The sequence below is a fragment of the Pygocentrus nattereri genome, chromosome 1, assembly GCF_015220715.1.
Source record: "Pygocentrus nattereri isolate fPygNat1 chromosome 1, fPygNat1.pri, whole genome shotgun sequence".
Classification (NCBI taxonomy): domain Eukaryota; kingdom Metazoa; phylum Chordata; class Actinopteri; order Characiformes; family Serrasalmidae; genus Pygocentrus; species Pygocentrus nattereri.
The window spans coordinates 20,977,838-20,993,664 of record NC_051211.1 but is presented as its reverse complement, the minus strand read 5'-3'; the positions used below and the strand labels follow the sequence as shown (position 1 = coordinate 20,993,664).

The following is a 15,827-nucleotide window of genomic DNA, read 5'->3' as shown; positions in this document are numbered from 1 at the left end:
TTGCTGGAAGATTTTATGCATTAAAACTGTGTAAAGGTAAGTTAAGGCCTTGATGGAAGTGTGCCGGTACCGGTACAGTGATCTAGGTAAAGTTAAAACTACAAATACTTTTGTATAGTCTGCTAAACATTCGTGTGCAACAGACTAAGCATTCATCCCCACCAGGAGGTTGTAAATTTGGACTCCAATTATGCCATAGCCATCTATAACTGGGAGCCCAAAAGGACAAAATGCCTGGTGAACCAGTGTGAGGGAGTTCCAGCGAGTGGGAAAGAAAAGCAATGTAATCCATTTTCTTTTCATATTGAGTTGAATTGACAGTGTAATAGATTTCATATTATTAAAAACATCCATTCCTTAATGGTGAACGGTGATTCCAAACCTTTGGACAATAGTGCGTGTACATAGCCTTCATTAATAAAGACACATATTCTTATTGTTACACAAACACAGGGAAAAAAACTTATTGTAGTACAGCACATTAATGCACAGTGCTTTAAAAGCTGCTTCTGCTTATATCTAGTCATTGGGTCATTGCAGGTGCAAGGGAACTGCATGACCCCAGATGGCCTGTATTGTTGACTAATGCTAATTTGCATTAATTATTCGAATAACTAGACAGTGTTTTACTAAATTTAGATCATGAGTGGGCATAACTTCCCCTCTGGCAGGCAGCTGCTGATTACATTGTGACCTCAACAGTATTTACTATGGGGTTTTTATGCATAGGATAGCATACATGCCTGCACTTGTCAAAACAGACGCAATGAGCAGGTATGACAGTCTGTTTTCATAACTTAATGTCATAATGCTGTTATGTCACAGTTTTCAAATGATGTTATGTATTTTATGACATGAGTTGGCATCAATAAATTGAATAAATAAGTTGAATAAATCAGATTTTTCTAGTCAACTTAGCAGGGCCAAAGCTCTGTCACATGTCAATGAAGATAACAGTGACAGAATTATGCACTGCCACACATAATGGCTGAAAAATGACAGTTTTATGATATCTAGAGGCCAATTTTACACCTAAAGCAGACAAATAAGGACAGGTTCATGCATTAAAACATACATCCTTCATGAAAGACAAATCCAAGTCATCATTTGATTTTGGTAAGACTTTATTTGAAGGCTACCTACATGGGGTCTTCGCAACACATGCGTAACCACTGAAGTGAACCACTGAACCACAGGATTTATGAACACATTATGTCAGCATTCGCAAGATGACATTTGATGTTTATGAAGTAATTTAAATTATGTTAACATAAGGGGCCTTAAAGTGACGGACATTTGTTCCATTTATAACACAGTCACGAAACATCATTACCATGTAATTGAACTAATAATGCAGAAGTCTAGTTAAAAACACCATATATCAGTTCTATGGAAAATTCTGATGCCGTAAAGTGATCATGCATCTTAAAAGTGTTCATACACCTTTTACTGACAGAGAATGTGGTGATATTAACTAGGCCTCTGCCTTATAAGTTCTCCATAACATTTTTAGACATGGAACAAATGTCCATCATTTTAGTTTAAGGCCTCTTATGTCAATACAATGTCACTGACTTTATAAAACATCTTATGTCATCTTGCAAATACTGACTTCAGCTATTCACAATAACTCGAGTACTCGAGTTGTGTCTTTTTATGTGTCATGAAGTCCCTACACCTTCAAATGAAGTGTTATCGGATTTTTCCACATTTTAGAGCAAAGTTACAGCATATCTAGCATGTCTATAGTATTACATAGTCTGAAAACGCTGACATACTGCTTTGGTCCTGACAAGCCAGCCTGCAAAACCCAGTCACCTTCACAGGACCAGTGTCAACGTGGCCAGTGCCACAATGTACCCTATGTCATTCTGTCAGTCAGCCAGTTCTGTCAGTGTGTGGGTAAATGCAAAGAAATGACATTCCTGTCATGAAGGTCTATGGCGTTTGTCAATGTCATGGCAAACCCAAGACAGTGTTATCCTGAAGACAAAGAGTTAAAGTGTTACCACATGGCCGCTGGCTTACTGACAGTACTGTAAAAATACAGGCACAGGCCAATGTGAAATAACATTTGCATAAAACAGACACAACTTTCTTGTTCTATTTATTACCTTTTTTGATAATTAATAATTTGGTGAGAATTTCTCGTGCTTGTAGTTGTACATGTAAGTATATAGCATTTTTTTTGCATATTTTGACATAGAAAATAAAACAGACTTGATTGTTACACCACATGATATTTCATAAAATGGACATAATCAGACAAAGTTTTTTTGTATATTATGATGAAAATTCAATTAGAAATACTTTGCAGTTCTGAACAGGACAACACTTTATAAATCATGCCAATCGGATAAAAAATAAAGGTCCCACTTTATATTAAGTGTCTCTAATAACTGTATAGCTACACATCAATAGCATATTTAACAACACTGTAACTACTGATGATTTAATCAGTTACAGATGGATTACAGCAGTACAGATGCACTACAGGTCAGAAGTTTTTTTACGTTACATTTGGTTTACATAATTACTGTAGAATAACTGTGTTGTAACAAGGTAAGTAATCACATCACATTAAATGCCATTCTATAATTACCACTCTGTAATTGCACTGTACCTATATAACAACTGAAGTTACTACACATGTGTAATTACATAAGGTGTACTGCTGTAATCCATCTGTAACAGTGACTAAAACATTAGTAGTTACACTTTTGGGTAACACTTTATTTGAAGGCTACCTACATAAGGACTTCATGACGCATTCATAAGCACTGAATAATGTGTTTATGAAGCACTACTTGAACATTTATTAAGCGCTTATGTCAGTTCTCGACAACCTGACATAAGATGTTTTATGAAATAAATGACATTGTACTGACATAATAAGAATAAACGTTGAACATATTTACAGCACTAAACATATTTAAACCCTATACATAACCATTTATGTCAGCATTCTTAAAATGACCTTGTATTAATATCAGGTGAAATATGCCTGGAAACCACCCCCTCTTGCCTCCATGGCGTGGATAAGATGATTGATGCAATTATGTACAGGGTTTAAATATGTTTAGTGCTGTAAATATGTTCAACATTTATTCATATTATGTCAGTACAATGTCATTTATTTCATAAAACATCTTATGTCAGGTTGCGAGAAGCGACATAAGCACTTAATAAATGTTCAAGTATTGCTTCATAAACACATTATTCAGTGCTTATGAATGCGTCATAAAGCCCTTATGTAGGTAGCCTTCAAATAAAGTGTTATGTTGTTCACATATAACTACACAGTTATTAGGGACACTTAATATAAAGTTGGACCAAAATAAAAATGAATAGATTTAGAGTAATTTCAAAACAGTTTTCAAAACAGCAGTAATGGCAGTCGTACCACATGATATTTTGACCCTTTAAGTAACTAAGTAACTAAAAAATTATACTAAACTATTATTTTTTGAAAAGTTAAGTGAGTAGATATGTGGGAGAAATACTACACACATTATAGTAGCTTTTATGCATTTAAACCTTTTGTAAACTGAAAAAAATGCTGTCAGAAAACATTTAGGCGTCAAGTCCTTGACTCGTTTTCTATCAGTGTATAAACAATGCATGAGTCCTTCTTTATGGCTGGATGCAATAAAGCTCACTCACAGTGCAATTCAGATCAGTGAGCAGTTATTATTGCTTTGCTTAATGAGAGTAACAACAAAATATGACTGATTCTTCAAAAATAAATCCTGGTATTAACAAATAACAACAGGTTTAACAGCAGACACAGCAGCATTTAAAGGGTCAAATATTCAAGCAAAAGCCAATTTGAGCATAAAAAATTCATTCAGCATATACTAGTAGAGTATCTCTAAGTACAGTAGGTGCTGTTCATTCCCTTTTGTGGGGGAATGATGCAAAATTGTAAAGTGTATGAAGCCACAAAGCATGCCAGATGTTGAACCAACAGAACAGAATGCAATTAAACCAAGAGGTTTAGTAACTCAATATCAATCTGAAGGTGGAACTAAAAGGCAGATTTCCTCAAATATATATGATATAATCTTCTGAAAATGCTCAGGCAAGTAAATATAAATATGATATATTAATAAAACACATGTAATTGTGTAAATGCAAACAGACTGTACCCACATCTGAGCTCTGGCAGCAGTAGGAAGGGGAGTAGCTGGAGTCTATCCGATTTCAATTAAAATTCAGTGCACAGCTCATAAAAGCCTCCATGAAATCAAGCTAACCCCTACAGTGGTGCATGATTTGTTTCAGCGCTTACATGAGAAATCTCTGCACCGCTGAGTGCTATGTTTTGTCGAATTACCACGAATAGTTCAGGAAGGCCTCACCTGAGGTTCCCTGCCCAGGCCGGCTCCTCCTCCCACAGCCAGGACAGGCACGCCGGTCTGCGCGGAGACGAACTCCAGCATGGGTGCCAGCGGGGCGCGGTTGGGGGGTGGCGGCTTCTCCTCCTCAAAGACGAGGCCCTGCAGTGGCGTGGTGGCCAGCAGCTCACACAGCTGCAGCAGCAGGCTGCCCGGGCTACTCTCGTTCACTGCCAGCCAGATCACATTTGCCGGACCCCATGGCGTCATCACGCTCTCGCCCACCTGGCCCGACCAGGCCCGGCTTGGACCGCCCGTCCCTGTCCCCGGCCCCGCCCCCGAGCCCCCCCCAACGCTCGTCTCCGGGAGGTGGGAGGAGCCAGAGTGGACCACGGCGATGTTGACCCCGCCCAAAGCCCCGCCCGAGTCCCTCTCTCTCTCCCGGGGTCGGAGCAGCAGTGGGGGGGAAGGCCGGGCCGGCCCGCTGCACGCCAGCACGGCCAGCAGGAACGAGAGGGCGGGCCTCACCGCCATTGACGAGGTGCAGAGAACGTGGGGGGGGGCTCACAAAGCTTTGTTCAGGTACACGACCTTGACAGAGAGAGAAAGAGAGAGAGCAAGAGAGACGAATGGTAAATGAGGGTTGTTGAAGGAAAAGGGGGCAGACTGTGAAGAGTGTAATGTAAGTTTAACCCCTTAAACTCTAATCTTATTAGCTTAAGCTTTATTATCCAGAAACAACTATGAACTGTGTCTGACAGGGTCTAACTATTAGCAGAAACAGGAAAAAGTAGAGCAAATATCCTTTATAATTAAATAATTATTAGTATTATTCAGTCCCTACTTTAAAAGCTTCACTTGTTATATCAACAATTTGTGTGATTGTATATACAACAATATAGATTTAAGTCTAATTCACCAAAGGTACAGTACTGTACAAAAGTCATAGACCACCCTGCATTTATTTAAACAACTTATTCATTTTTCAAAAGAAATTACTGAGAGTTAATGAACTATATATACAGCTATGTAGGGCAACCGTGGTAAACCACAAGACTTGTTAGACCATCAAAACTGTCACGTTCAGATAAACACTTAAAGCTTTCATCTTTGAGACAGAGGAGAAGAAATCAATAGGTTTTTCTGTCCACTGTACGAAGACAACCCAGTGCAACAGGTTTGAAAGGATGTGTAGAGATCAAGAAAAAGAAAAAAGAACATTTAGGGCTACAACTCAAATAAAGAAGCCGCTGGTGTTCTCAGAACAGTGGACTGACCACCAAAGAGTCCAGACCTGAACATCATTCGAATGTGAGAAGAAAAAAATGCAAGCAGCTTCTAAGACTGAACTGTGGAGCTGTGGAAACATATATTTCACTGCTGTTGGAACAAAACCTTGTATCTCCATTTTTGCCCTTCTTCAGTTTTTGACATAGTTTGAAAATACACTATATTGCCAAAAGTATTCGCTCGTCTGCCTTCACATATACGCATATGAATTTGAGTGACATCCCATTCTTTGTCCATAGGGTTTAATATGATGTCGGCCGACACTTTGCAGCTATAACAGCTTCAACTCTTCTGGGAAGGCTTTCCACAAGGTTTAGGAGAGGAATTTTTGACCATTCTTCCAGAAGTGCATTTTTGAGGTCAGACACTGATGTTGGACAAGAAGGCCTGGCTCCCAGTCTCCGCTCGGCCATGGAAACTCATTCCATGAAGCTCTTTACGGTGTTCTTTAGCTAATGAATTGAAGGCCACATGAAGTTTGGAGGTCTGTAGTGATTGACTCTGCAGACAGTTGGCGACCTCTGCGTGCTATGCACCTTAGCATCCGCTGACCTGCGCTGTCATTTTACGTGGCCGACCACTTCGTGGCTGAGTTGCTGTCGTTCCTAATCGCTTCCACTTTATAATCCCACTGACAGTTGACTGTGGAATATTAAGTAGCGCGGAAATTTCATGACTGGACTTGTTGCACAGGTGGCGTCCGATCACGGTACCACACTGGAATTCACTGAGCTCCTGAGAGCGACGCATTCTTTCAGAAATGTTTGTAGAAGCAGTCTGCAGGCCTAGGTGCTTGGTTTTATACACCTGTGGCCATGGCAGTGATTGGAACACCTGAATTCAATGATTTGGATGGGTGACTGAATACTTTTGGCAATATAGTGTAGTTGTGGCCCTTTACATTGTGTGTAAAAGTACCAAAAGAAATGGTCCAAATTGACTTGGAAAAAACTCTGGTTCCACTGACTTACATTAAAAGTAAAGAAGGTTTTTTCCTTCTCTTGTAAAGTTACCATTTTGAAGATACAAGGTTTTGTTCCGACAGCAGCAATATGCAAAAAGAATGGAAGTCTGCCAACAGAATGGTAATAAAGGAAAGGTGTGAACACACTAAATACTGAAAAACTTTATGCTTTTGAATAATTTTCTTTGCAATATGACGTGCTTTTTTTGCCTGTCCCTGAAAAATAATAAGTTGGCCGTTTTGACTGGAAACATGATTTTTCTCCGATTTTGTCTCTGATTTTTGTACAGTACTGCATGCTTAGATACTTGTTCTGTGTTTCAAGGAGGATGAAGATTTCGAATTATACACTCTGAATTTCAGTTTTCTAGCTTCCTATTAACAGTTTGAAAGCTACGAACTTGCACATAACTAGCATATTGGAATAACAATACATTTATCTGAAAGCAAAGTGAAAGCACTGCTGAAAACATTGTCTCTAGCTGTAGAATCTGGTCCTGTCGATAGGTCCTTAGTAAGGTTCCAGAAAATAGCATTTGTTGTTACCATAAAATTGGCTTTTACAAGCCCTCAAACCAATCTCAACATGTTTAACTGAGCTGTGATTGTCCTGACCAATTACAGTCCCAGATCAGGGCTTCTGTGGGTGTTTTTGTATACTAAGGTTGTGAATCCAACAACAGTAAATCACAAAAAATAGCACAGGCTAATCTTTGACCATGTTACTTTATTGGGTAATGCATTTTTAATATGTTGCAAGGCATTTCACAGCTACAGCATGAAGCAATAAACTGCAATACCTGTACTTTACTGGTCCTTTTTTCCCGTTTAAGGGGTTAAGTGAAAAATTACTGCAGTCATCAAGACAAGCATTGAGTGGGGAGGTATGGAATATAAATGGAACAGGCAGAGTGCAGATGAAAGAGAGAACAAGAGAGAGAGAGGGGGAAGAGAAATGGTACAGAAAATGGAAGTGGGCAAAACACATTTACGAGTACACGATAAGCAAAACACATCAACAAAGAGGAGCAGCAGAAGCAGCCGCTGCAAAAATCACCGTATAGCAATTAAGGGTCCGCCAAACACAGATTGATCAAACTGGCAGAGGAATTTGAGGTCCAGTGCAGGGGCCATGGAAACAATACTAACCCAGTTCACCACCATGAACCTTAGCACTCCCTGAGAGATATGAGAATTCATTACCCCCGCCCCCAGCTGATTCATGCTTTAGCCCCACAACACACGGAGAGAGCTCCAATCTCCACTATAAATCATTTAGGCTATAAAGCATCTACGGTGCAGCAGTAGGGCTGAGTTTGAAATATCGATATGGTAATATACTGTGAATAAACGCAATATGCCGATCAATATGGCAAGAGGTGTATCGATATTTGTCTGTCGGCGCTCTCGCAGGGCGGGGTGTACGAAAACCACTACTGTGTTCAAATCGCAAGCTCGATGTTTATAGCGTATAAGCTTGAGTCAAACCTACATGAAAGCAATGTTTTAATATAGTGGGGAAGCTGCTCCCAAGCCTTCTTAAAGGAATACATAGAAGCCATGGTATCTGCAGCAGTGCAACACTACACCAACACAACGAACACAATGACTCTTTCATCTAGGCATCATCCTGAACCTGGTTCGGTGTCATTGTCATTCTGTAAGCTATAAAAAGCTCTTTAATGGTTCTTGGTTTGGACATCTTCTACGACAATTCTTGGAAAATTCTTTTACTGGCATAGAACTAAGGATGCATACGAAGAACTGGCCAAGATCAGAATCAGCCGATTTTCGCTCCAAACAAGCAATCGGCAATGTGGTATTTTATAGTGTTGCTTCTGGCTGATCTGCATTACTGGTTTGTAAGGTAACATGAGCTAAATTAGTGGACTTGCACAGTATTTGAATGCAACTGAAACACTTTATTTGTTTCATGTTATTTTTATACCAGTTTAACCATAATCAGACTGCTATCAGTCCACCCTTTTATAGAACACTCGCAGGTTCTTTTAACTTCAACCTAACAGAGGTTATCATGTTTGGTGACACTTTATTGAAGAAAAGTGTTCATAAGACCACACAGCACCTAAATAAACCTCTCATGATTACTGATATAAACCTACATAGACATTCATGAAGGCTTACACTGCAAACATTGTATCTTCTCAAGTGAAAATATCTTGCACTGTTAAAATGCAAATAAAGGTTCTATGCAGGTACATGTTTCTTTCATCAAGGTACAAACAAAATAAATGTCCCTCAAAGGTACAGTGGTTTCATGGTCCAACTGTGTACCTGAAATAAGTTTTTCCTACTGTAAAAGTACATATTTGTATGTTTTCATAAAAACGTTTTAAAACAGATCAATAAAATAAAAAGCCTGGAGACGAGACAGGGGGTGTGGAGTCAATACAACCCTACCCAAACTGTGGAAAGTGAGACAGTCAACCATCATCAGTCAGCCATCAGCAATAAAGCATCAATTATACTTTATGGTGAAAATTAGTCATCAGGGTACTTACCAATCAGTTATATGAGTAGGATGCTGCAATTTTAATTAGCATATCTTGCTGTGATAGGCTAATTTGCTCAGCACACAGGCAACTGAATGCTGGCTGAGTCCCTTCAGCAGTACTGCTTTGTGAGCTTTATTATGAAGTAGGCTATGCGATGGTAATATAAGTTAAGTATCAGATATGATCGCATATCGTGCTCATTATGATTTACATTTGAATGCGTGCGTGTTTTGTAGAGTAACCCCTTAAATGGCCCAAAATGTTATTACACATTCCTATAACCTAAGAATGGCTCAGCCAGTTTGTTACTGGCCAGTTTGCTACTGGCCAGTTACTGAATAATAAGCCTTACTCTGTAATAAGCCTGGGCTTTTAAGGGGTTAACTGTGATCCAGTGATGTCTAATTAGCTTTCTAATCATTAGACTCATGTATAACCTGCTGTAAAGGCAGCCTAACCTGATCATTTGTACGGCCTGTCTGTGTGAAATGTTGTTCTTAAAGGTAAAGTGATACGTTTAATTTAGTTGATTAAAAAATGTCATTTCCCCATGAACACAGTTTTGTCTTTCAGTTTACTTTTGGCATTAGTTTTACTGAAAAAAACAGCGCATTGTCATTTTTATACAGTGACACTACGGTGTTATTTAGGTTTTTCTTCCTAGCAGTGTGCCACCCCAATAAAATCTATGGGTCTTACCCCTTTCTAAAAGTTCTAGTGACACATCTGCTCGCTGATGAAATCACATCAACAGTGACAAAGACAGCTTTTATGACAACTGATACTTTTTTAGAAAAAGCCTTTATACTTGTTATGGTCATGAAAGGCGCATTCTGGCCTCATGTATCTTTATGAATGCTGCCCTTCAGTTAAATGTTACCAGTTATTCTTTAAAGGACCGCCCACTGAAAGGTCCTTTAGAGCAGTAGTCCTTAGTTCTACATGCTGTATTGTTTTCTTTGCCCTAATATAGTATAATAATCCAATTGAAATTAGGCAGGGCTTGGTAGTCAGTTCATCAGGAGTGCTTAGAGAAGAGAACACTCAGCGGTACTCCAATGGTCCAACAGCCCATGGACCAGTATTGAGAACTATTGAATGAGGTTCTTGCACCAAACAGCCCTTTTTTCCATTATTATGTTTAAAAGTAAAGCCTCTGGCAACCCCAAACAGATCAAGTAAATAAAAACAAACAAAAAAGCATGCAGAGGAGTATAGAAGGGCTAGGCGCTGCCCTCTAGACCCTTTGTTTGCGTTCCTCAAACAACAACAAAGGCGGGAAGGGTGGGGGTTGACGATCGAGAGGCGGCTCGGCGACGCAAATGGCAGAAGAAGTGAAGCACTAGCAACTCCATGAATCATTTTCAAGTCACTTTGTACAGCAGCCACCACTCCTCTCCATCCCCATGCGCACTCTCTTTAATTAACCTTTCACTAAACACGCGTACGCACAAACTGCGAGGCATCTATCCTATCGAGCCACCCTCGTATACCGCAAACCCGCACCCACAAACCACCTTCAGTCATACGCATACACAATAATTAGCACTTACACTTCAACTCTAATGCTCTGAGGCATGCATACACCAATATTCACTGAAAAATAATCCATATCTGCCTTTCAAGGCTGGAGATGCTAATGTCATTGCTTTGAAGCAGAAGGAGCCTGACGTCATAATTTGTCCTTCATTTCTTTTTCCTTTCTCTCGCACTCCTACTAATTCTACCGGCTCATTCCACCATCTTTTGACACTGTGGAGTCATCTGGGGGGGGGGAGAAGACACTCAGAGAATGGGGATTAAGACATGGGAAAAGCAGTCTCAGTGTGAAGAAGCGAGAGGACGCGGAGAGGAGGGATGTCAGAAAATGTGAAGAGTGGCAATGTAGGAGAAGATAGAGGGATCCATGAACATGAAATAGAGCGAGAGAGAGAGAGAGAGAGAGAGAGAGAGAGGGAGAGAGAGAGGGAGAGGGAGAAAGAGAGACGCCAAAAGGTAGAAGAGTAGAAAGAGAAATATTTAAAGGAAAGCTCAATAAGGCACTAGGACAGAGGCTCAACTCAAAGGCGCTTGAAGGGAAGAAAAATGCCCCATCAGACAGGTTGTTGCATTATTCAGTGCGTTATTACTGCACTCATGTTGGCCTATGGGCAAAGACAGCAGCGGGGAGTAGAGCAGTAGTGTTCCAGCCCGAGCCTGCACATACACACAGGGATCTCCCAGCAACTCACACCACGCTGCTCACCAACAAACACTGTGGTCTGGAAGAGCAGTACAAAGAGCCGATATTTACTACACTTCAAAAGTTTCAAATCAATGCTTTCAAAGATCTAAAACCAATTTTCTTGCCCGGCAAACAGATAAAAGGATATGAATGTGCATGTCCTGTGCAAAAAGGACATTTTAGATGTGTCCAGAAAGATGAGGCTGTCCAGTAAACATGCCTGACTGAAAAAGCTGTAAACATTAAGAATTACATCATAATTAAAAAATGGGTTTCCAGAATGCCATGTTCTTAGTAAACTCAATAACCCGACATTCTACATAACCTGACAAATCTACACTGTAACTTAAATGATTAACTGATTAAACCATTAACCAACAACTGCTCAAACAAACACTTGTTTGACCAATGGTATAGGCAAATATATACACCCCTGTGAATAAAAAGAAATAATGAGCCAAGCCCAAATACACCTGTTGATTGTTGAGGCCTAGTTAGCAAGCTTGGCAGTGTTTTTGAGCTGTCTGAAGCCTTCAGTGCTAACAGGAACAATAGATACTCTTCTTTCTGTAAAAAGCTGTCTGCAAGTTTATCCACAAAGGCAGAGCAGGAAAAGCTATATTATACTCAGTTACTTATACAGTTATCTATTTGTTTAATTCTTGTTCATTTATGATTAATGTTTTGTCGTTAAGGCCATTAAAAGTGTTTTGCACAGAAGTATTTATGTATTTATACATGATATGGACAAAAGTATTGGGACACCTACACTTTACACCTACAGGAGCTTTTATGACATCCTATTCTAAATCTCTAGGCATTAATATGGAGTTGGACCCCCTTTTGCGGCTATAACAGCTTCCCCTTTTCTGGGAAGCTTTCTACAGGATTTGTGCGTGTGGGAATTTTTGTCCATTCATCCAGGAGAGCATTTGTGAGGTGAGAGGGCCTGGCTGACAGTCTCTGTTCAAGTTCATCCCTGAGGTGTTCAGTGGGGTTGAGGTCAGGGCTCTGAACATGATAGTCAGGTTCTTTCACACCAAACTCACTTGAACCTTGCTTTGTACACTGGGGGCTAAGTAACTATGCAGAGAAACAGATGGACTACAGTCTGTAACTGTAGAACCTATAGTGCACCTATATAGCAAGTGGAGCTGATAAAATGGACAATGAGCCTAGAAACAAGGAGGTGGTCATAATATTATACCTGATGTATAAATATATATCGTTGCTGTCGGAGAAAACCTTGTATCTCCATTTTTGGCATTTTTCAGTTTTGGACATAATTTGAAAGTATTACCCAAAATGACATGGGAAAAATTCTGGTTCCATTGACTTACATTGAAAGTGAAGTATGTTTTTTCCTTCTCCTGTAAAGTTACTATTTTGGAGATACAAGGTTTTCTTCTGACCGCAGGGATATACAACAAACAGGCAAAAATGCAGATTTAAACAGTCAAAGTTAAATTTCTAATTGATTGTGCTGTTAATTGTTTTTTTTTTTTGTTTGTTTTTCTGAGCAAATAAATGCTTACTGACCAGATTAACAGCTTACTCGATCTAATTTTCTCAGGTGCTTACATTTTTTTACTCTACTGTATATATTTCATTTCCAATAAACAGCAGTTCCTTTTCTATTCTATTCAAGTTGAGGAGTAATTCTAGACTGTACACATGAGGGCTCTGCTAGGTAGCCTTAATAAAAAATGTCAAAGCAATAAGACAAATATTTCATCCACATTCTCAGAGAGAAAACGTGATGCACAACAGTTAGAGGAAAACACACATGCTTGTGGAAAATTATTGAGAATGATGACTCAATAGACGGCAACAGCTTTCAAGAGCTACCGAGGTACATTAAGCCAAAGCAAACCCTGTGTTGGTGTTTGTGTTCATTTTAACTTGGGCTAGTAAAGAGTGGTAAACATAACTTTAAAATTTCACTAGCGTACTCCAGCCAATCTGATTTCAGAACCAGAACTATCTGTATTTTTTGATGGGTGGCATCCTTGATTTAAGGTGTGCCAGTTAGCTATTAGCTACAAATGATGTTCTGATGGTCAAAATAATTTGCCAAACTTTGCACCCCAATTTACTACTGTATATAAAAGGTCAAAGATTATTAATATGACCAGTAATTCCACACTTTTGAATGCTAGTGTAACATCAAAAATGTTCTCCAGCTCATGGACTTCAAAATGCTTATAATTTGTCATGGTTAAATCCAAAGCAAATAAAATGCATAATAATGATAATAATAATGATGAGGCTTTCTTTTATCATACATAAAAGAAAATGCCACTGAGACGAGCACTGCTGCAAAGGCTTTAATGTTCCAACATTCAAAAGTGTTCATTAAATACAGTGTGCTAAAGGGCAGCATAGGAGCATCTGGTTTAAATAGTTAGCTCTGATTGTAGATGTAGCTGTGGAGGTGTTAAGCCCCATATGCTTGCTCTGAATGGCCTGTAGTAAGAGGAAGAGAATACAGCATCAGACTGCGGCATTTGATTGAGACCGAGCCACTCCCTCACTCAAACGTCCCAGTTCTGTCGACTACACTAGATTATAACACTTCTTGTGTTACCCTTGTGTGAGGCCAGAGTGATAGCTGTAGGAAAACGACACAGAGATTTGTGCTGAAAGAAGAATTCAAATGAACGGTGAAGAAAAATATGTCTGGTCCTGACCTTAACAGCAGGACGTGAACTCGGAATAGCAAGCTTTGGTCTTCGTCAGCCCAGAATAACTGATTCTGTCTGATTCTCCTTGTCAGACGATCCAAGCTTCACCACAAAATAAAGTCAGGTACGTCTGTGGAGAACTGAGGCAGGAATCTCATTTCGCTCACCGCCGCTCTCAGTGGGAACTGTGTCTACGTCTAGCATGCTGTAATTACTGATGAAGCAAAAGACAGAGCGCAGCCGTGAACTGGCAGTCAGTGGCTCAAATTGTGTCTCAATTCATATTAATTGCCGCTATGCGATGGCAGTCTTCAGGCAACATCTTGTAGATCCCAGTAAGTGACACCAAACATAATAGATAGTGGAACCTGCCATGCTAATTGAAAGATGCAAATGAAACGAGAGCGTTGTCATAACTACTCGCTTCTTGATGAGCTCATTCCCTTTTCAAGATGCCTCATTTGGGGGTACAAAAGTGTCAACCCGCATTTCTGACTAACTGGGTTAAAGGATTGGCCGGCTCGGGGGACCTCCACTCAGGTGTTCCACATCCAGAGATTGCTTTCCTTGTGGGGTACTCTCCAGGGAAGCAGGCCTTGAGAGTGCCACTTTCTTGTTCGCACAAATAAAGGAGATTGCATGCCAGGAACGGATGCCACAACAGCAAGCCTCTTATAAGCTTGTGTGCACGTGTTGACCCTTCAAGCACCTTGGATTGGTCCTCTAAGGTTCCCTATCAAAGTGTAGTCCCTCTCAATTCATCCTTCGAGGAATTCTGAACTCAGCGTATCAAACTAAACAAGGTACTTAGTGAGACCTACTGCTCTCTGTAGAGTAATCCTTGGCTTCCGCAAAGAATCATTTGCCCTCGGCTTTGAAAACATTTGCCTCTATAAGCTACTTCAACATCACACCCTAAATTAACTTTAGAACCCCAGACAGCTCTTAAGTCTGCAATCTGACCCAAACGTTGACCCGTGATGTCTAAAATCTATGGGTTGCAGAGATGTGCCTCCTCTCCGAGGACCTGGCAGTCAGTCAGTTTACAGCATTACAGCTCATCGTGATCAAAATCCCTAATCAGTGTCAAATCAACGTTGGCTATAAATACTTTGGTGCACTACACCGCAACATCTGTGAGGGCATGTTTTTTTTGAGTGGCTTGTGTACTTTACGCAAACGCAGGCTGTGTCAGGGAAGAATGGAGGGGAGAGCAGATGGTCACTTGTTCAGATCATAGGTCTGCAGTGGGCTATTGTTCCCCAGAGAGAGCCACTTATCCAGAATGACTCTATAAAAAAACACACACAGCTCTAATGTGGGCAGCCCTGTACCGCGTCGCTTTAGCATACATCAGCATGTGAAAGAGCCACTGCAACCTCCTTCCTGGCTCCTTCCAAGTCTGGATGCTATTGATTTTAAAACACACAGTATCAAAGGCTCCCCTAGTTTCTGCCAGCGGTGTGGATCTTATCTAGCTGCAAGCCCTGCAGGTTCCTCTTTGTTGCTGTTGCTGTTGTTGTCTTTTTCCACCAGAGCCACTGCGAAAGATCCGGGCACATCAAGACACTGTGGCGCAGCGCTGTCCGACAAGCGATTATCTATAGTACCAGCATGGAAATGAGTTATGGTTGATTCCACAACGTCTCATCTAGTAGCACACGCTCTTCATCATCTTCAGTTCACAGCGCATGCTCAGCAAATGCCTCATTCTGATGCCACACACCGTCCAGTGGAAGGGATACACGTAACGCTGTGAATGACAAATTTTGTTATATGGCTGAAATGTCAGCTCTGAAATATCTCATCAGA

At 40.3% G+C, this 15,827-nt stretch overlaps 1 protein-coding gene across 2 annotated transcripts in view; it reads right to left on the bottom strand.

The window, feature by feature from the left end:
• Nucleotides 1–15,827, bottom strand: part of grin2da (glutamate receptor, ionotropic, N-methyl D-aspartate 2D, a) — a 140,924-nt gene that overhangs the window by 91,695 nt on the left and 33,402 nt on the right. For both annotated transcript variants that reach the window (XM_037540064.1, XM_037540068.1), the window contains exon 2: nucleotides 4,362–4,928. In XM_037540064.1, coding sequence (XP_037395961.1) covers nucleotides 4,362–4,871 — 510 coding nt within the window. In that variant the 5' untranslated portion in view covers nucleotides 4,872–4,928. The remainder of the gene's footprint in view (nucleotides 1–4,361; nucleotides 4,929–15,827) is intronic.